Source organism: Prinia subflava, chromosome 21, assembly GCF_021018805.1.
Source record: "Prinia subflava isolate CZ2003 ecotype Zambia chromosome 21, Cam_Psub_1.2, whole genome shotgun sequence".
Classification (NCBI taxonomy): domain Eukaryota; kingdom Metazoa; phylum Chordata; class Aves; order Passeriformes; family Cisticolidae; genus Prinia; species Prinia subflava.
The window spans coordinates 4064714-4084375 of record NC_086267.1 but is presented as its reverse complement, the minus strand read 5'-3'; the positions used below and the strand labels follow the sequence as shown (position 1 = coordinate 4084375).

The window sequence follows — 19662 nt, the reverse complement described above, 5'->3', positions numbered from 1 at the left end:
ATTGTTTAATATCCCAAACCGAGAACCCATTCCACCAGGAACTGCTCTGAGGGTCCCGTTAAAACAGCCAGAGTTAAAAACAAGGTCAGGAGCACCCGGCGCCACTTGGGGAGCGCGGGCGGATCTGGGGGAGGGAGGAAAAGCACAGCTGTTTGAAATAAAAGCGTCAGCCTTTCATTCCAGTCAATGAAACAGACTTTATTTATGCCACAGGATTCCTTAAATAACTTAGATGTGCACAGAGAACTACCTAGAGATGTCACAGACATTCAGTGCGGCCCCGGCGCGGCACGGCACGTACGAAAGCTTTGGTGTGCATGGTAGGACAAACCAGCGAGTCAAACACAGCAGCACAAGGACTCGCAGCCTCACGCGCCCCTCGAGCCACCACGCGCCTCCATCCTGGCTCTGACACAGGCGGGAGCGTCGCCAACGGGATCAAACAGCAACAGCGGCTCTGGAGGCAGATGGCGAGTGCCTGGGAAGACTCCTGGGGGCTTTCAGGGAGCTTCAGCCACCTGAAGCACGAGGTCAACGGTGCTGAGCCCATCAGCAGCAAAGCAGCGGCGCCGGCAGCGGGCTGGGGCGGGCGGAGGCGTGGGGCTGGCGCGGACCAGACACAAAACGAACGGGAACAACCTGGATGTTTGGCGGGCGCTGGTGGCGAGGGTGCCAGACGGGTCACTGCTGGGCAGACTGCTGCATCTGCGCCTGCCGCTTAGCTTTGGTCTGCAGGTACCTGCCCTTCCCTTCCTCGAAGCGACGCTTCTCATCCTCTGTCTCCGTCTGAGGCCACAGAAAGAGGGCAAAGCTGCAGTGTCAGTGTGCTGCAAGTGTGTGTGGGAGGGAAACACGCCTCCCCTCACAGGAGTGTGAGGGAAGAGCTGCCCTCCGTCAAACACACAACATGACAGCCAGTGCGCTCCTGCGTTAAGTGCCACATCAACTATTAACCAATACCCCCAGTCAGGAGCACCACATCAGCAAAGCCCTGCCAGGATTAAGGGAACTAATATAGTTCCCCTATATAGTGGGGACACCACAGGGAGCAGCAATTAGGGATGTGGGGGCCTCTGTTGCCACTTAGGGTCCCCTGGTGCAGGGTCCACATGCAACCTGTCCTCAGGAATGAGAAAGGAGAAAATCCCTAACCTCCACTTTGGCAATTTTCAAAAGAAATAAAAAATAAACAAAATTATTAAAAAAAAAAAAAAAAAAACAAAAAAAAAAAAAAAAAACCCTGAAGCCTGCCCTAGAAAGTGTTGTTCATGCTCATATTTTTCTACTGAGTAACTCAAGGGAAGAGGATTTTTTGGACAAAAAGGCCAGCTGGGCTCTGCCCCAGGAGAGACAGGAGAGGTGATGGCCCCACTGGCCCCAGTCCAGAGAGAACAGCTCTTACCAGCAGTTGTGGGACTGGCAGGGGCTTCCCCTCCCTGCTCAGGGACACATAAGTGAAGAAGGCGCTGACAGCACGGTACCGCTCCCGAGGCTCATCCACAAACGGGTCAGCATCCACAAAGACTTCTATTTCCATGGACTTATTGCTTGTGAATGTCATACGTCCTGAGACAGTGATGACACAGCCTGTGAAACAGAGAGGGCCTGGTGAAGGGAGCTAGTGGTCTGGCACTTTATGCTTGAGTAGTGTCTTAAGCAGAGCTCAGGACAAATCAAACAGGGACTAATTTCCTCTATCAGCATGTCCTGAGAGTGCACCCAAGGGAGCCAGGGTCTGGCAACACAGGAGATCACAGTGCCTGCCACCACCCTTGGTACCTTTTTTGATCTTCTCGTGGAAGTTGATGGCATCCACCGAGGCAGTGACGATGTTGGTCTTGCAGTGACGGGCAGCCACAATCCCAGCAACCTCATCCATGAGTTTCATGGTGACACCTGTGAGGGGAAGCAGAGGGTCCTGTCTCAGGGAAGTCAGTGGGATTTCAGGAAAACCACGCAAAGGTCAGTAAGGCCTTGGCATGGCCAAAGCTACGCTGGGGAACTGGAGACTAAGTCCCAGCCAGTAATCCAGTACCAGCACAAGGACTATCAATACAAAGGCAACATCCTTGCAGACCTGTGATTAAGGTCAGCTCTGTCTCTCCCTAATTTCTATCAGCAAACCTCACCCTTGCAAGGCAAGATCAGTCACACAAACCTTGAAACAGCTCTGAGCCATGTTGGTTTTGTTTTTTTAAGGATTAGGTATGTGTTGTCCCAGCCCTCAGCAAGCACACCTTTCCCAGGGCTTACACCACACGTGCCACCCCTGCAGGTGATGGGCGCTGCCAGCCAGCCAAGAGGAAATTACTTCACCTAATTGCAGTCACACAGTGCATGTTTACTCCAGGATTTGCAATCTCAGAGGCAATGACAAAACTGTAGGATTTATAGTTCGAGTACATGAGTTTTTGGAGCACAGAAAAAGACAAAGCTTTTGCCCCAGCTAAAGCAACGCTGACCCTGACAGTCAGTGCAAAGTGCCTCCAGAGGCAGAGCCCACCAAAAACACTGAGTCACTCTCCAACCACACTTTGCTCCAGGGAAAAGCCACCCGGACCTGCAACCCAGCCTCTGCAGTGCAGTGCTCACTCACCTCCATGCACAAAGCCCAGCAGTGTGCAGTCCGATGGGCCCACCAGGTGGATCAGGCTGGACTGGCTGTAGCCAACAGTGTGTGGCTCTGGTTAGAGAGCAAAGCAAGGTGAGAGCTGCTCAGCTGGCACCACTACACCACCATACACCCGTCTTAAGTTGTCCAAAGGAAGAAAACATGGGGCTGGCTTGTGCAAAGCTGAACTGTTGAAACCAGTTGTTAAATCAGGCTGGAGAAGTTCCAAGAAAAGAGACTGTTCACCACCTGATGGGCTGCCACCTCCCTCTAATCCCCACCCATTCACTTTATTCTAGCTCAGCTCATTTCTTTCTTTTCAAGTTTTCAAAGAATATGAAAGCAAACAGGAGTGAACTGGGTCACACAGCTGTCTGCTTCCCCCCTCAGCTGAACCTCCCAGACCCTGCTGCACAGAGCCCCTGTTTTCCCCTTGGTGGGAAGACCTTCACCCCCATGCCCCCAAACGTGGCACATCCTGGTGACCCCTATCCCACCACAGCCTCCAGGTGACAGAAGTCACACCCCCAGACTCCCAGCAGAGGAAATCCTCTCTTAGAAGTGGCTGTTTTCTATCTACTGAGAGATGTTAAAGAAGCTCAGAGGAAGAAAAAGCAGCCAAGTCCCCCTCAGGATGACCACCCATGCAGCAGTGCCTGCTGAGCCTTACCCTTTGTCTGCCTGTCTGAAAGCAGGGAGGACAGAAGAGAAAAAAACATTTGAGCATCACTCCCCATCACCTTCCCCAGCATTTGTATTTACCCCTTGCTGAGCAAAATCAGCTCTGGCTGCACACAAGCACACAAGGGATGCAAGGAGTAATACAGGAATGGCGTTTTGGAGAGAGGATCTCATCCACCAGCCCCTGCAGGGTATCACAGGTATCCACTCAGCTCCCCATCCACTCACACACTGTGGCTCCAAAATCCCATCCCTCTCCCTGGTGTGGTGTTTCAGAATTCTCACTTGCAGCTACAGGGCCCAGGGGATGGCTGGAGTTGCCCTGGGGATCAGTTTGGTCTCCCAGTACTGTTGGGCAATTTGCACTGGCTACACACTGCCTCTGTTACCTGGGTTGATGATAGGTAAGATCACGTCACCATTTCTCTGCTTAGTTTCCAGCCGATCCAGCTTTTGCTCCTCGTAACGCTTCTTCCCCTCATCCTCCTGCTCCTTTCTCGCATACTGGAATAGAAGGCTGGTAAGAAGGGCATTGGCAAAGCCACTGGCACAGCTGGGAGTGCCAACAGGGCCAGGTTAGTGTCATTCCACAGGGAGGACAAGTTCCAGTTTTGGGGGACCCAAGTGAGCTGTCCTACCTGGATGGGGGGAACCTCAAGGACCTTATTCACGTTCTTCAGGGACAGCGGCACATACCAGAGTGTCGCCTTGTTCGTCACCTTCTTTGCCCCTGGAGGAAAAGGGGGCAGCAGGTGATGATGCCAAGGCCAGCAGTGCTGTACCTGACACTGGTCTGGGGTTGGGCACACAGCACCAATGCCACTGGCAGTGGTGGTCCCTTGTCCTGCTGGCTGCTGCCAGGCTTTAGCTCGTAGCGGATGTGACAATGTGTGTTTGGGAAGGTGTCCCAGCAAGCGGAACTGGTTGTCACAGCAACAGCAGGAAAAGGGACTTTTTCAGGCCAAAGGCAACCACAGGCAGCAAATCAGGCAGGAAGAGATACGAGCAGATTTTGCTGGTTTTCACCACAATGGAGCCATAAATCCCAGGGAGCCTGCTTGGCATCCCTCCCCAGCACCAGCCCTCCCTGCACCTCCACCTCTGTCAATAAACACGCTAAATCTCCTCTCTGCCGAATGCTGCCAGTGACAGAGGAGAGGATGGGGTCACCACTAGAAGCTCTTGGCTTAACACTGTTATTCCTGGAGTTCTGGAACACAGCCACCAGCAGCCACCCACCTGTTAAAATGTTTTCAGACATGACGTTGACCTGAACCTCCACAGAGTGCCGGGAGGTGTAGGTGATCTCAGCACTGACGTTGGCCACCTCGCCGATGCACATCGGTGACAGGAAGTCCGTCCGCTCCACCCGTGCCAGTGCAGCCACACAGGGCTCCTGGGGATGGTGACACAGCCAAGGTAGTGATCACAGCCACGCCACGCGGGGCCACAGCTGGCAGCTCCCTGAGGCCCGCCAAATCAGCCATGCCACGTGCAGCTCGGATACTGCAACCGCCACCTTATCAGCCACTGGCCATGCTTCCTTCCCCATCTGAAACCAACACCCAGGTTGCCCCAGCTCGCCTTTCTCAGGAGTTGAAATATTAAGAGCAATAATGTTTCTGCTGGTAAACCACAATTTCAGCAGAATGCTTCTAGCTACCCTGCCCCAGCTGCAGCCAGAGACATCAGTGGTTTGCATGCAGGAGCAAACCCTCTCAGTGTGGGAGTTCTGCTGCCCCTGAGACATGGCAGCAAGTCAAGGGTCATCATACCAGAGGCTGGCAGTCACCTACTCCGACACCTACTCACCCCGGCCTGGGAATTGCAGTGGCGGGTGCTGATGATGGCTCCTGCCTCCTCGATCATCTTCAGGATGGTTCCCCCGTGGACATTCCCCGCGATGTTGGCATCGTCGGGGCGCATAATCCTGCCGAAGGAGGCACATGAGAGCTCACAACCCCTGCCGCGCCCCCAGCCCAGCCCTGGTGCGGCTGCCCGGAGGCAGCATATCGCCTACCGGCTGAGCTGCCGGGCCATCGCTGCTAGCATGCGGCTTCCTGTGAGCGGCGATGGAAACCGCGCCTAATTACCGCTGGGAGCGGAAGGAAGCAGCGCGCCTCTGGTGGGGCAGCCGGCGTCTCAGCGGAGCCGCATCCCGCCGGGCCCCGATGCGGCACAGACCGAGCCGGCCACGTGCCGGTGCTCCACGCGGCCTCCCGGCAGCAGCCGCGCTTTCTGCCAGCGGCGAACAACGGCCCGGGAGGCACCGAGGCAGCGGCTGCGCGCTGGCCCGGACAGGAGCTGCTGTTTCAGGGCGGCCGCGCCCAGGAGCCTCGAGACACAGGCGGGAGAACCGCGGCAGCCCTGCCCGCTCCCAGTCCCTGCAGCACAGAGCACGGGCGCGGCGCTGCTGCACTCTGCCCGCGGCCGCTGTCACTGTCAGCGTGACTAAAGCGGGCGGCGCCGCCGATGCCGGCAGCAGGGCGGGCAGCGTCTCGGTTGCAGACAGGCACCCGCCCGCGGCCCTCAGCACGCCCGCCTCCCTGCCCAGCCCTGCGCGGGTCCCCGGCCGCGGCGGGGCCGTACCTGGACACCTGGATGGCGGCCGGGCCCGCGGCCCCCGGCTCCGACATGGCGGCACCGGCGCCCCACCCGCAGCGGCGCTGCGGCACCGCCGCGCTTGGCCACGCCCCGCCGCGCCCCGCCGCGCCCCGGACACGCCCCGCCGCGCCATTGGCGGGCGGCGCCCCCGCGCGGGGCGGAGCGCCGGGGCCAAGGACGGCACCGGCGCTGCCCTCCGAGTCCTGTGACCCCACCGGGACTGGCGTCCCCCCGCCGCGCCCAGGAGTGGCCTGTCAATGCGGGGACTCGTGGGGAGCTAGGGTCGTCGGGTTGGCACGGGCAGCACTGCCCTCCCCTCCCGCGTTCCCGGCGCCGTCGGTTCTGTCTGGTTGTAACAGAGTTCCCGTGGGCGCCCAGGGATTTTGGGTCAGGTGGTGGCGACAGTCCCGAGCAGGCAGTGACAGCTCGCCAGTGGAGCGCATGCAGAGTCCGGAGAGGGTCAAGGATCCCGCCCGGGGGACGCGGGGTACCGGGCACCCACGGTCTCGCCGAACGCGAGCTCTCGGCCCACGTTGGTGCGAGCGCGGCAACTCCGTGAGGAACAGGAGGGTCTGCAGGCAGACGAGGCAGCCCACGGGCCCGGGTGGCCGGGAATGCCGGAGCTCTCACCTTGCACAGCTCGGCGGAGGCAGGAGGGGGGTGCAGAAGCCGGGGTGCCTGCCGCGCTACGCCCGGTGGGGACATGGCGCTCCCGCCCTCCATACCGCTACCGGCTTTGTGAACCGCCGGCGGGACAGGGAGGAGGGCCGGGCAGGGAGGGCGGGGGGCAGGCAGGGAAGGAGGCGGGGAAGGCGGCTTTGCCTTGTCCTCGGTGCTGATCGAGAGGCACCTGCGCTGTCCGCGGTCCTGAAGGAGGGGGTCCCCGCCTGTCCTCCCACGCCCCCCTCTGACCGGCCCTCCCGCCGTGCCCCGCCAGTGATTCATAAAACCACTTTGCCGAGTGGCGGCGAGACAGGGACCGGTGTCAGTCCGGGTGGACTTGAAAGCGGATCGTGCCCGGCTGCCGGCACCCCTCGGCAGGCTGAGTCTGGGCAGCGGCCCGCCCAGAGCCCCCCGTTCTGCCTGCGCTGCTAGGACCGGCAGGGCACGTCGGGGCTGCCGGAGGAGCCCATCTTTGCCGCGCCTCTCGCCTGGGCGGGCGGCGGGAGGGGACACCCGTGGGGCCACTGCCCAGGCCCGCGGACAGCGGCGCCGGCAGCCGTGTACGGTCCACTTTTGGGTCCACCCGGACTTGCAGCGGTGTCGGTCCTGGTCCTGGCCGCCTTTCGGCAAAGCACGGCTGCCCCAGCTGAGGCCGGGGGGAGCGGTGCAGGGGTCCCGAGCAGCGAGCAATCGCCGCGCCGTCGGGCGGGGCGGGCGGAGGGGCGGCCCCGGGGGAGGGAGAGGAGGAGCCGGCGGGGCCGGGGGGCGGCGGGGCGGGAGCGCCGCGCAGTGCCAAGCGGCGGCCGGGGCCGCCGGGGCCGGGGCCGCCGGGGCCGCTGGGGCCGGGGCCGCCGCCGGGATGGCGCTGGAGCGGGCGCTGCAGGCGGCGCGACAGGGCGACGTGGAGGCGCTGCGGGGGCTGCGGGCGGCCGGGCTACTGCGGCCGGGGCTGCGGGACGCCCTGGGCGCGTCCCCCGCGCACCACGCTGCCCGCGCCGGCCGCCTCGCCTGCCTCCGGTACCTGGCGGCGGAGGCCGCGCTCCGAGGGGACGCGCGGGCGCGAAATGGGGCCACGCCGGCCCACGACGCCGCCGCCACCGGCAACCTCGCCTGTCTCCAGTGGCTGCTCACGCAGGGGGGCTGCGGCGTGCAGGTGCGAGCGGGGTCGCGGGGGGCGGCGGAGGGTCACTCGGTGGCGCGGGCGGCCGGGGAGGCGTTCCACGGTCCCATGTGGGTGGCTGTGGCCGCGGGAAGACGGTCACGCGTGGGGCTCCCAACTCTGCCGACGGCGAGCCGGGGTCCGTCCTAGCCGGCACGGGCAGGGCTCCGCCGTGCATATCGGGCGGCATCCGACGGAGCCGGAAAGTCCCGGCATCCCGGAGGGGTTCAGCCTCGAGGGCAGCACATATTCCCCGGGGCTGCCGCCCCCTCCCGGGGTTACACAACGGCGGGACCGGGGCGGTAAGCGGCTTGCCCCAGGGCCGGCCGAGAGTTAAAGACATGTGACGGCCGAAGGAAGAGGAGGCAGCGGCGGGGCTGGGAGCGGAGATTAGTCGGGAAGGAAGGGGTCAGCACGCATCGGCGACCTCCTGGCCAGTGGCCAGCCCTATCCGCGCCCCACCGAGCGTGGAGGGCGGACGGGCCGGCAGCACAGCGGGGCTCGGCGGCAAGTTCCTGCGGTTAGGGGCTCCGCGGCCGGTAGAACAAGGAGGGCATTGTGCTGCACTCACTGTGTGCAGACGCAGGCCCTTGACGGAGAGCATACACGCCGGTCCCGCGGTCCTTCCAATGCCCTGTGCTCCTGCTCCGGCGCCCCTCCGTACTGACAGGAACTCCACCCTGGCCACCCCACCCGCCCGGAAGCAGCTCCGGGCGGGGAGATGCCCCACGGCTGCCTGCGGTCCCCAGCCCCCTAGCCGGAAGGGCTTGGTCCCTGGCACTGACAGCCGTCCCACTTCCTCCTGCAGGACACAGACAACTCTGGTGCCACCATCCTCCACCTGGCAGCCCGCTTCGGTCACCATGAGGTGATCGACTGGCTCCTCCGCTTTGGAGGCAGCGACCCCACGGCAGCCACCAACACGGGAGCACTGCCCGTCCACTACGCCGCGGTGAAAGGGGATTTCCCTTCCCTGCGACTCCTCTTGGGACACTGCCCCAGGTAACGGCCCCCACTGCTGGCAGCTAGACAGGGTCTGCCGGAAGCTTGGCACCCACCAGCAGCCGAAGGGCTAGTGGGAGAACAGGGTGCCTGCTGTGGCCCCAACCCTCCCTCCAGCCACTGGGCAAGGTGCCAGCACTGGGGACAAATGCTGCAGCCACCCTGATTCCCCCAGCTCCTAGAGCAACACTGCCACGTTATCAGGTTGGGCAGCCAGCTGCACCTTCTTTATGGCCAGAAAGAAAGGGCGAGGAGGAGAGGGGCTAGCGCTGGCAGAAATATTGTCACTGGCCGCTGAGTCGGCTCCTGCTCGGGGCGATAACACAGCCGCTTTTGTCCGCCCGGTGTTATGTAAATGGATTAGGCTGACCGCTGAGGAGAGGCTGCTCCCCGCGCCGGAGACGACCTTTCCGCTTGCCCGGGTCCGTGGGCATTGCTGGAAATGGCAGCCTCTCTCAGACGGCTCCGTCGCTGTAGCATCCCCTGAGCTTTTCCTCCTGAGCGGTACCTGGGGCCGGGCTGGCCCCCGGGTTACGTGGCATAGCAGCCCACAGGGCCCGCGATGCCGGGCCTCGCCACGAGGCTGCAGCAGGTGATTAGGTGGCCACTAATCCGATTTCCTGTGGTGGGCAGAGGGCACTAGAAATAACTCACAGACCCGGCCAAAGTGGAGCCGGGGGGATGCGCTGTTGCTCCACATTGTCCCTGGAAGGCTCCAGGGTCGTGGATGAGAGGGATTGCACAGCTCTCGCACATCCAAGGAGTCCTGAGGCAGCAGGACGAGTGGCACTCGGCATCCCTCTGTCTCTGGATGCCACAACACCAGAGCCCTGCATCGTTTCCTCCAGGCAGGGCCACAGAGATCCCAGGACCACATGGCACCTACTGGCCAGAGCTGTCCCAGCCCCACTTCCTTATCTCCTCACCCCAGGTGTGCCAGTTTAGCCCTGAGCACTTCTGGGATTAACCCCTGCAGTCCGAGCCCAGCCCCAAACCAGTCATTGCTCCTGCTCGATGCCCACCGTGTCAGCCCAGGTGTGGCACGGCGCTCGCATTGCCTTTCACGCTGCTTGCCGGGGTTGCTCCTCTGCTGTCACCGCCTTCCCCCTGAATTATTTAGGGCTGGCCCTGCTCCCAGCCCCGCGCCTGCCCGGAGGCTCCATTACAGCTGCGAAATCCAATCCCTGGTGCCGCTGCGGGATGCTGGCGCTCCCAGCCCACCTTCGCACCGGCCCGCGGGGCCCCCAGCAGCCGGTGGCCCAGCATGAGGTCTCAGCCATCTGGCAAAGCAGTTTACCAGTGCTGCCCAAGTGGCTTAACCCCTTCCCAATTACTGAGAAGTGGGAATCAGGGACTGACCCTGTGCCTGTGCTCCTGCTGTCCCCTGCACCCCAGTCTGTGACTGCCCCAAGCCCCATCCCCAGCCCCTGTTTGGGCAGCACACAGGACTGTGCCAGCCTGGCACTCCTGGACCACGGGACTGGCACTCAGTGGCACAGCCCGCAAGGCACAGCGGGAAGGGACGGCCACATCCCGTCTCACAGTTACAGGGATCAATTATTAAGGGCCTGCGATCGTTGCGATAACAGAGCAGAGTATTTATTGCTCTTCCTTTTTTAAATATTCAACAGGTTTTTTTATGGAGCACTTAATAGAACAGCTTCCTGTGGGGTCGGGAGACAGGATGCGGGATGTGGGATGCAGAATATGGGTCTATGGGGGATGTGGGGTAAAAGATGTGGGATTTAGGATTTGGGTTGCACAATTTGGGATATATAATTCAGGATGAGAGATACGAGGATGCCAAGACCTTTTGGGGCAGTGAGGGCACACTGGTGCCCAGTAGCTGGGCAGGGCAGTGCTATGGTGCAAGTTGGCCTTTCCCCGCCGGTTCCACGGCCGGTGCTGTGTAAGCAGCTTACTTTAAAATACGACTAAATTGCAGTGTCCAAAAACAGCCGGAGGAAGGAGCTTAGCCTAAGCAGGCTGATTAACTTAGTGACCTCCCGCTGCAACTGCAGCCACCGCCTCAGCACAGGGACCTATGGGAAGCCATGGAGTGGACAGCTCCTAGCCCCGGCACTGCCCTGCCTGCCTGCAGCTGTGTCCCCTGCACCTCCCCACGTTCCTTGTGTCCCACAAGCCCCCATGTCCCTGTATCCTGCCTGCCCCCTGTCCCAACCCTGGCAGTAGCAGTGGCCACAGATGACGGGCGCTGTGCCCCGCTTGCAGTACGCTGAGTGCCCAGACCAAGACGGGGGCCACCCCGCTGTACCTCGCCTGCCAGGAGGGCCACCTGGAGATCATCCAGTACCTGGTGCAGGATTGTGGGGCAGACCCCCACGCGCGCGCTTATGACGGCATGACCCCACTGCACGCCGCCGCCCAGATGGGCCACAACACTGTCATCGTATGGCTGGTAAGCAGTGCCCAGGCACGGCATGGCACGGTGGCACAGTGCTCTGGCACAGCACAGGGTGCTCAGCCCCAGTGCTCAGCCCCTGCCTGCCCACACAGATGAGCTTCACCACGGTGAGCCTGTCGGAGCGGGACGCCGAGGGGGCCACGGCCATGCACTTCGCCGCCAGCCGTGGCCACGCCAAGGTGCTGAGCTGGCTGCTGCTGCACGGCGGGGAGATCACTGCCGATGGCTGGGGTGGCACACCGCTGCATGATGCCGCTGAGAATGGCGAGCTGGAGGTAGGTGCTGGTGGCCAACAGGGTGTCAGGAAGAGGTAGGGCCTTTCCCTCCAGTCCTGCCATGCACCCGCACTCTCCCCAGTGCTGCCAAATCCTGGTGGTGAACGGTGCCGACCTCAGCATCCGAGACCAGGATGGCTACACAGCAGCCGACCTCGCTGACTACAATGGCCACAGCCACTGCGCCCAGTACCTGCGCACTGTGGAGAACATGGTACGGCAGTGCCCGGGGACAAGGGCATTGGGAGCACACAGGGAGCACGCAGGGAGCAAGCAGGGCTTCCCCTCCCCTGCCCTCCTGCCTGACCCCACGGCTGTGCCAGCAGAGCGTGGAGCACCGTGTGCTGTCACGAGACCCCTCGGCGGATGGGGAATGCCGACAGCCCGACTCGGGCATGTCATCGCCCAACACCACGGCGTCGGTGCCCCAGGCGCGCTTCGAGGTGGGCTCCCCTGCCAGCACCCTCTCCAACTACGACTCCTGCCACTCCAGCCAGTCCAGCACCGGGGAGAAGAGGGGCGGCCCCCCAGGGGCTCCCGCCGCCCGTGAGTGCGGGGCCAGGGGGCGCGGGGCGGGGGGTGCGGGTCCAGCCCCCCCTGACCCCCTGCCCTGCGCAGGGGTGCCTGAGCCGGCGCTGGCGGACATGCAGGCGTACATGGACATGCTGGACCCTGAGATGCGGCCACGGGGCCGGGGCCCAGCAGGCGAGGGTCCCCCGCCGCCACCACCCCCTGCCTTCCCCCCACCACCGCCCCCACCCCCCACCACCCGGCCACCCCCACCACCCCCCGGCTACCCTGCACCTGCGCCCCCCGCTGCCCCCCACACCGCTGACATCTACGTGAGGGCCAAGAACAATCTGCGGCATGTGGAGAGCCAGGCGCTGCGCCGAGAGGTACGGCCCCATGCACCGTGTCCCCTGCACCATGCCCCATACACAGCTCAAGGGACATATCACCCGGGAGGGACATTGCACCAGGCGCCCCATCCCCTTTGAGGAGTTGTTGCCTGCACTGGGAGGGGACAGTCCCTGGCCACAGCCGGAGGCCACATGCCTGCAGTGCTGGCATGCACTGAGGGGGCTGGGGCTCAACCAGCAGTGAGGATGCAGCAAGCTGGGGCCAGTGATGAACTCATGGCTCCAAGGCATTGGGTGGGCCCACTCCACTGCTGCACCAGCTGGGGCACCCGGCAGCACCATGCCATGGCAGCCGCGCCCATGAGGCCTGGCGGTGCCACCGGCACCATGCCGAGCTGGGCGTGGGCAGCTGCGCAGGCGGTAACCCGAGCGGCCGGCTCCAGTGTCACCCGCGCCACAGGTGTCGGGTGGCACAGCCAGCGCTGCCAGGAGCTGAGAGGGCTCAGCCAGGCGTGCACAGGTAAGAGGGGTGCAGCCCTCCATGGCGGGCTGGGGAGGCATAGGGATGCAGCAGGTTTGGGGCTGCCCTGACCCCCTACCATGGCTCTTGCCACCTCACTGGGGACAGGATTCTGGGCATGGTCAGTACATTGGCAGAGCCCAGCACATCTGGGGGATGGGGCACCTGTGGTGGGGGTCTTGGCAGAGCACATGGGGTGGGGGTCTCGTGCCAGTGTGCCAGGCACATGGTGGGCTCAGGACTCCACAGTGCTCATTGCACATGGCCTTGGGAGTAACAGGCTGCCTTGGGGAGGTGTGGGCGTGTGGCACAGCGGTGCCACAGTGGTGTGGGTGCCCCATGAAATGGGGCTCAGCGACACAGATCCTTGTGCCAGACCAGGGCTGGGACTGCCGGAGCGGGAGCCAGGCTTGGCACACCTCCCATGGCAGCCAGAGTAGGAAGCGCCGAGCTGACGTTTGTTGACTTAGCTGGGGCTGGCAGTGGGGGTGAGCAGCCAGGCTCACTGTGAAAATGCTATGGGTGGAGGTGGCATACGGGTGAAATGCAAATAGCAGGGCCCCCAGAAAGGGGAGCAGGGCTATGCTGTGGTGGCACCCCAAACCCAGGGAGCAGGCACAGCCCCCTGCAGCGCAGCACTCAGCAGCACAGCTCGCAAAGCCGCTGTGGAATGCGCCGGGGTGAGCTGAGGCTGCAGTGCCTGAGAGCCCTGTTCAGAGGGAGGTTTGGAACTGGGCCCCAGCCCCGCGCGGGATAAGCTTCCGGTAATCCGCAGGGCTGGGGCTCGGCACTCCTGTTCCCAGGGGGTTATCCCGGGGGAGGCTTGGACAGGATCTTGGGCACAGGCTATGGGGTCACAGTGCCAGGCACTGATGCCACATGCTGATGGCCACTGATGCCACCATTGCACGCAGCCCCTGGTAGAGCCGTTTGCCGAACAGACTCCAGGGCATGCACCTGTTGTCTGTCTCAGCCCTGCATCTGTCCAAGGCAAACTGCTGGCACGGTCCTACTCCACCACAGCCCTGCACCCTGCGGTCATAGCTGGGCACAGCAGTGCTGAGGTGGGCTCCCCATTGCAGCTGGCATCGCGTGACAGCAGTCCCGAGGGCCTGCGCCGGGCTGACTCCAGCAGGCGGTCAAGGAATTTCGGCAAGCAGCCGAGCACCGGTGACTACTACAAGCACCTGGGGCACGTTGTGGCCGAGCAGCCAGGCCCCCAGAGAATGGCGCACACCGAGGAGGTGAGCCCTGGGCCGTGAGCCTGTGCACAGCTCAGTGGCACCAGCACCGAGCAACGCCTGCCCATGCTCTCTTCCAGGCATCACCCATCTCGGCGGACACCATGAGCAATGGGGAGAGCAAGCCTGGTGCCGAGCTGCCGCCTCCGCCCCCACCCCCACCACTGCCCGACACGGCCTGCCCGACGCCCCCGCCGCCGCCCCCGCTCGTCGAGGCTCCTGCCGGGCCCCGCCGTTCCTCCTCCTCTACGGGAAGTAAGTGGCAGGGTGCCGGGTGGGCACGGGGAGTGATCCTGGGCACTGTCCCTTTGGCTGCACTATGGCATTGACCTCTTTGGCTCGTCTCCTCCCGCGGCTCTTCTGCCGCGCGGCTCCTGACAGCCTCTCTGTCCTTCTCTCCTCCGGTGTCGGCGCGGGGGCCCCCACGCCCGCTCGCCCCTGCCTGCTCTCACTGCTGGCCGCTTCTCTTCTCTCTTGTCTCGCGGTGGCCAAATCCTTCCTCTGCCGCGCGCCCCGCGCCGCCTCTCTGCTTCTCTCCCTAGGAGGAAAGGCGCTCAGGCAGATGAAGAGTAAGTACCGCGGCCCCACGCTCCTCCCTGCTCAGGGGGTGCCCTGGTGCGGGGCACAGCCGGAGGGGTCCGTGCCGGCGCCGTCCTGTGCCGCAGCCACGGGGCATCGACGGCCGCTGGGGCTGTCACCTGCCCGTGGCACTGCGGGCCCTCGCTGCGCGTCGCCGGCCGCCGGTGCCACGCGGGAGGCCGAGCGCCGGTGCGGGGCTGCCGAAGCCGCCGGGCAGGGCTGGCAGGGCTGGGCAGGCAGCCGGGCCCCACGGCCCCGCGGCCCCGCACACAGAGAGCCTTTGTTCGCGCTCAGCCGGCCGGCGTGACCCCGCCACGTGAGCGCACCGGCCGCTCCCCCGCCGCTGACTGCAGCCGGCGGGCTTGGCCGCTGCTCGCCGCCCGCTTTATTAGCGCCGGCTCCCGGCACCGGGGGGTCTCAGCCGGCGCTGGATGGCAGCGCGCACGTCCCGCTCGGCCCTAAGCACCCGCAGCCCTCTGGCTCCGGCGTGGCTCAGCCGAGCGGAGCGAGCTGCGGGCGCCTGCCGCGGGGAGGGGGCTTTGCCTTGGCACGGGACCATGGGCCGTTAGGGACTCACGCATGGCTGGCACGGACGGTGGGTGCTCGCGAGGCGGGTGGCATGAGCAGTGGGAAGAGCATCCCCGGGGTGCCGGTGCCACGCAGCCCTTTGGGCACCGGGCTGGCAGGGAGTCTGACTCAGGCTGTCGGTGCATCGCTGCCGGGAGCTGCCAGGGGAGGGTAGGGGCTGTGCTGCAGTTGTGGGGCTGTCACCGGCCACGGAGCCATCCCTCCAGAGGCACACTTCTGTTGCAACATAGTGCCTCGGGGGCATGGAGTGGCATTCGGGGCTGGGGCCAGGCTGGGACCTTTGCAGCCGAGTGTTGTGGTGCTGGGGTGCTGCTGCAGCAGGGTGCCATGGACCCTGTAAGGTGCTGTTGGAGTGCTGGTCTTATGGATCTGTGGAGCTGGGGTGCCAGGCTGTTGAGTGCTGGGAGGATGCTCCACTGGGGTCTGAAGGACCCAGGAGTTTGGTGATGTGCTGTTCCTGTGGGCTGCTGAGCTGGGTGTCAGGATGCTGCTTCAGGGGCATGTCAGGGGTTCCTAGATGGCGAGGAGGGGGGCAGTCAGCCAGCCACCCCTCCACTCCCCTACCCTACAAGCTGATGTGGGATTCACAGGGACAGAGAGATGGTGCTGGCAGGGTGCTTACTGCCGCTCCTGCCTCCCTTCAGGCACCAAGTCCTTCAACATGATGTCCCCCACCGGCGACAACTCGGAGCTGCTGGCCGAGATCAAAGCTGGGAAGAGCCTCAAGCCAACGCCGCAGAGCAAAGGCTTCACCACCGTCTTCTCCGGCAGCGGCCAGGCAGGGGCCAACGTAGGTGGTGATGGGGGCCAGGGGAGCCGGTGGCACGGGGCAGCACAGCACAGCAAGTGCCCACCGCCCTCCCTCCCTCCTTCCACAGGCAGAATCGCCAGTGTCCTCCCCGTCACCCACCAGGACGCCCACCCCGCCGGCCACCCCCGAGGCTGCTGGGCCACCACGCTGCCTGGCAGGCGGCTCACCAGAGCCAGTGCTGAACGGAAGCTCACCGGTGCCAGCAGCAGGCGCTGGTGCAGCGGCGGAGGTGGAGGCGCTGGTGCCGAGCCAGGACGAGCAGGGTCGGCCCATCCCCGAGTGGAAGCGGCAGGTGATGGTTCGCAAGCTGCAGCTCCGCATGCAGGAGGAAGAGGAGCAGCGGCGCAAGGTAGGGGGGTCCCGCGTGCTGCAGCGGCGAGCGCGGCGCGGGCGTGGCCCAAGCAGCTCAGGACCTGGCGAGATGGCGTGCATGGCATTGCCCCTGGCTCCCAGTCAGGCTGGGGATCACCCTACCTGCATGCAGGGGTGTCATACCCCGGGGATGCCACACACAGCGGCAGTGGCAGGAGGTGCGTGCAGCATGGCCTCAAGAGCCCCTTTGCCCTCTTTCCCGCCGCAGCCTGGGAGCCGCTCGCCGCCCCTGTGCCGGCGCGGGCCGCCTGCCCGCGGGGGCATACTGGGACCCGCCGGGCAGCCGATGTGGGAGGAGGACATGCAGCACCTGGAGAGGCAGCTGGGGAGCCTGCGGGTGATGCACGAGGCGCAGCCGGGGAAGCCGCTTCCAGCGGGGCTGGAGGAGGAGCTGCTGCCGCTCATGCCACTCTCCGCTCCCCCGGCACCCCGGCGCTTCGCCCTCGCCCACGAGGATGCGCCTGCCCGCGGCAGTCAGTCCCCCACACTGCCGAGGAGCACGGCCGCACCACCAGCCACCCGGGAGGGCCCTGGGGCGGGGGGAGCAGTGGGCAGCCCCGGTACCCAGCACGATGCCCGGCGTGAGATCCTGGGCTGCGGTGTCTCTGTCCGCAGCCTCAAGGCCAACTACGAGGGGCCAGGGGGGCCCCCTGCACCTCCCCCCAGGGTCACTAAACGCAAGCGGGTGCAGCCCCCTGGTGGCACCCGCCGGCCCATCCTGGAGGAGGAATACGGGGATGGGGCACTGCGGCGAAGCAGGCCAGTGCAGCCAGAGCCAAGCAGCCTACATGAAAGCACCAAGGGGTGCAAGGAGCGCGCCGTCTTCCTCTTCCTGGAGCACTGGAAGAAGCGGGCACTCGCGGCAGTGCCTGGGGAGGAGCGGCCTCGGCGGCCGGGGAGGCGGCGACCGGCAGCGGGGCGGCTGCTGGCCCGCTGGAGGAGTGTCGCCCGCCGGGTCCCAGGGCGTCAGATCCGGCGGCTGAGCCGCGCCACGGTGCTGTACTGGCCCCAACACTTCCTGCCCTACGTCGGTGGCTCGCCCATGCCCCACGACAGCCTCCCGCTCGACCTCTTCATGCTGGGCTACTTCCAGCTGTTGGAGATGCCCCTCAGCCCCGAAGAGCGGCGCTTCCGCCACCTCCTCTGCTACGAGATGTTTGACCGCCTGGGCACCCACAGCTGGCACCACGTCCGCCGTTTCCACCGCACCGTGCTGGAGCAGGTCGAGGCTGGCCACCGCCACTGGCTTGACAGCTTTGAGGACCTTGTGCAGGAGTTTTTTGGGGATGACCCTGTGGCAGAGGTAGAGAGCCTGCCAGAGCCCTCCACCATGGCCCCGGAAGGGCAGGGGGCAGCAGTGCCAGTGCCGGAGCTGGGAGACTTCAGCGAGGAGGACGTCTGCCGCTTCATTGACCGCAGCTTCTCCTTCTGGAAGGAGAAGGAGGCAGAGATGTTCGACACCTGAGTCCGGCGGGATGCTGCAGGCTGTGCCAGTGGTGTGGCATGGGGCGGTAGCAAGCTCCAGGGGACAGCTGTGGGCTGGTGCCCGGGTGTGCTCGCCTGCCTCTGTGGCTCGTGGTGCAGCTCAGCTTGGCAGAGGGCTGAGTGTTGTTCTGTGCGGCCCCGGGCTGAGGTTGCAGTGTGTGCCGCTTGCCGTGGCTGTGTGTCGTGTGGGAGGTGCAGCGGCGGGGCTGCGCTCCCCTCTGGTGTGGCGTTTGCGGTGCCGGGGCAGCGTGGGCCCCCGCGTGTCGTGCAATAAAGCTGTGGTGTGCTGCAAGGGCTGCCCACGCCACGCGCTCCTTCCTCCTCCCGGCGTCGGCGGAAGGTGGGCAGCGAGGGGTGCGTCGGAGAGCCGTGTGCTGGTGAACCCCACCAGCACCGTGCCATGGAGAGAGCCTGCCAGGAGGATGTGATACCGCTCACCGGGGTGATGCTGCGGCCCCATGGTGCCGGCAGTGCCGGCAGGCTCCCGGCAGTGCCACTAACACGGCTGTCTGTTGCAGGAGAAAGAAGAGGAGGCCCGCCTGGCCAGCATGCCGGCCTGGAGGAGGGACATCCTGCGCAAGAAGCTGGAGGAAGAGAGGTGAGCCAGGGTCGGGGGATGCCGCACCAGCCGGTCACCCCCGCGGCTCTGCTTATATCAATCTTCCCTTTGCCTTCGCAGGGAGCAGAAACGGTGAGTGCAGCAAGCCCCTTCCCTGGGTGGGCGGGCACGGCGGCTCTCGCGGCTCTGGTGACCGCGGCGCCCTGTGCCCTCTGCTGCTAAGCAGGAAAGAGCAGGAGAAACTGAAGCGGGAGGAGGAGGAGAAAGAGAAGGAGCAGTCGGAAAAGCTAAGGACTCTCGGGTACGATGAGACAAAGCTGGCGCCCTGGCAGCGACAGATCATCCTCAAGAAGGGGGACATAGCCAAGCACTAGCCACGCCACAATGCATCCTGGCTCTTCGCAGCAGGAGGAGGCTGGCAGGTCCTTCTATGGACCACGATGTGCTTCGGCACCCTCCTCCTGCCGTGGATGGCCACATAGCCCAACCCAGAGAAGCCCCCCCACCGGCCCAGGCACCCGTAGCCCACCCCACCCCACATCCCGCTGCCGCCAGCCCACCGCCACCCTGTTGCAAAGCGAGCTGCCGTGGAGCGGGACACGCGGCTCCCTGTGCACTGCCCAGCTCGGCCGCTGCGGCCGGGCTGGCCGCACGCCCCGCTGGCACCACTCGCCGTTGCAGCGCGCTCGCCCTCACTCCTGCCCCTTCCGAGCCGCTCAAGGCCAGCTTCCGGCTCACCTCTGCCCAGACCGCCTGCCTTTCCAGCGATTAAAACGATAAACCCCGCCAGCAGTGCCCCGCGCCTTCCTGGGGCTGCCCACACCATCCCCCACCCACACCATGCTCGCCGACAGCGGTGCCCCCCTCACCAACATTACCACAATCACCCCCAACACCCACACCACCAGCATCTCTGCCAGCACCCACATTGCCTGTCACCTGTGGTGGCCACATCACCAGTGGTGGTCCTGAGGCCAGCAGTGCCCTGGTACCCAGCCAGCACAGCCTTGTGAAGAAGGGTCAGGGCTGGTGGATGGAGAACACACCACTTTACTGGGGAGGGGGAAGGAGCGCCCGGCAGCGGGCAGCCTTGAGAACTATCCCATGGGTTCACGGTGGGCTCGGTGCCCGCTCGTCCCGCGAGTGGCTGGGCAGCCGACTTGCTGGGGCATGAGGTCCTCCCCAGCCCTGGGAGCAGGGGGACATAAATAGAGGGGACAGACGGGT

General features: G+C 64.5%; 2 protein-coding genes across 6 annotated transcripts; one reads left to right on the top strand and one right to left on the bottom strand.

Moving 5' to 3' along the window:
* Window positions 1-172: 172 nt before the first annotated feature.
* On the bottom strand, window positions 173-6028 carry ACOT7 (acyl-CoA thioesterase 7). Of its 2 annotated transcripts, none has more exons than XM_063417246.1 (9): window positions 5882-6028; window positions 5105-5222; window positions 4532-4688; window positions 3931-4022; window positions 3682-3796; window positions 2597-2683; window positions 1780-1896; window positions 1403-1587; window positions 173-786 (listed from the first exon to the last, which is right to left on the bottom strand). In XM_063417246.1, the coding sequence occupies exons 1-9, from the start codon at window positions 5926-5928 to the stop codon at window positions 682-684; spliced, it is 1023 nt and encodes a 340-aa protein (XP_063273316.1). In that variant the 5' UTR covers window positions 5929-6028; the 3' UTR covers window positions 173-681. The 2 variants fall into 2 exon arrangements, with proteins under 2 accessions (XP_063273316.1, XP_063273317.1); XM_063417247.1 differs by lacking the exon at window positions 5882-6028 and adding an exon at window positions 5313-5853.
* Window positions 6029-7340: 1312 nt separating this feature from the next.
* On the top strand, window positions 7341-19530 carry ESPN (espin). 4 transcript variants are annotated; one of them, XM_063417235.1, is made up of 14 exons: window positions 7366-7712; window positions 8527-8720; window positions 10953-11139; window positions 11238-11420; window positions 11503-11634; window positions 11747-11966; window positions 12039-12316; window positions 13883-14044; window positions 14122-14296; window positions 15853-15998; window positions 16087-16368; window positions 18395-18474; window positions 18556-18567; window positions 18662-19530. In XM_063417235.1, exons 1-14 carry the CDS (start codon window positions 7419-7421, stop codon window positions 18807-18809), a joined length of 2493 nt encoding a protein of 830 aa, XP_063273305.1. In that variant the 5' UTR covers window positions 7366-7418; the 3' UTR covers window positions 18810-19530. The 4 variants fall into 4 exon arrangements, with proteins under 4 accessions (XP_063273303.1, XP_063273304.1, XP_063273305.1 ...); XM_063417233.1 differs by lacking the exons at window positions 18395-18474; window positions 18556-18567; window positions 18662-19530 and adding an exon at window positions 16600-18388 and having other exon boundaries at window positions 7341-7712; XM_063417234.1 differs by lacking the exons at window positions 12039-12316; window positions 18395-18474; window positions 18556-18567; window positions 18662-19530 and adding an exon at window positions 16600-18388 and having other exon boundaries at window positions 7343-7712; window positions 11747-11863.
* The last annotated feature ends 132 nt before the right edge of the window (window positions 19531-19662 follow it).

What these genes read in the sequence shown, in the direction of transcription:
- ESPN (XM_063417233.1), top strand. Translation starts at nt 7,419, where the DNA reads ATGGCGCTGGAGCGGGCGCTGCAGGCGGCGCGACAGGGCGACGTGGAG. An exon ending in AGGGGGGCTGCGGCGTGCAG is followed by an intron (nt 7,713 to 8,526) that starts GTGCGAGCGGGG and finishes TTCCTCCTGCAG; the next exon opens with GACACAGACAACTCTGGTGC. An exon ending in CTCTTGGGACACTGCCCCAG is followed by an intron (nt 8,721 to 10,952) that starts GTAACGGCCCCC and finishes CCCCGCTTGCAG; the next exon opens with TACGCTGAGTGCCCAGACCA.
- ACOT7 (XM_063417246.1), bottom strand. Translation starts at nt 5,928, where the DNA reads ATGTCGGAGCCGGGGGCCGCGGGCCCGGCCGCCATCCAGGTGTCCAG. An exon ending in GTCTGAAAACATTTTAACAG is followed by an intron (nt 4,023 to 4,531) that starts GTGGGTGGCTGC and finishes CTTTTCCTCCAG; the next exon opens with GGGCAAAGAAGGTGACGAAC. An exon ending in CTTACCTATCATCAACCCAG is followed by an intron (nt 2,684 to 3,681) that starts GTAACAGAGGCA and finishes CTCTCTAACCAG; the next exon opens with AGCCACACACTGTTGGCTAC.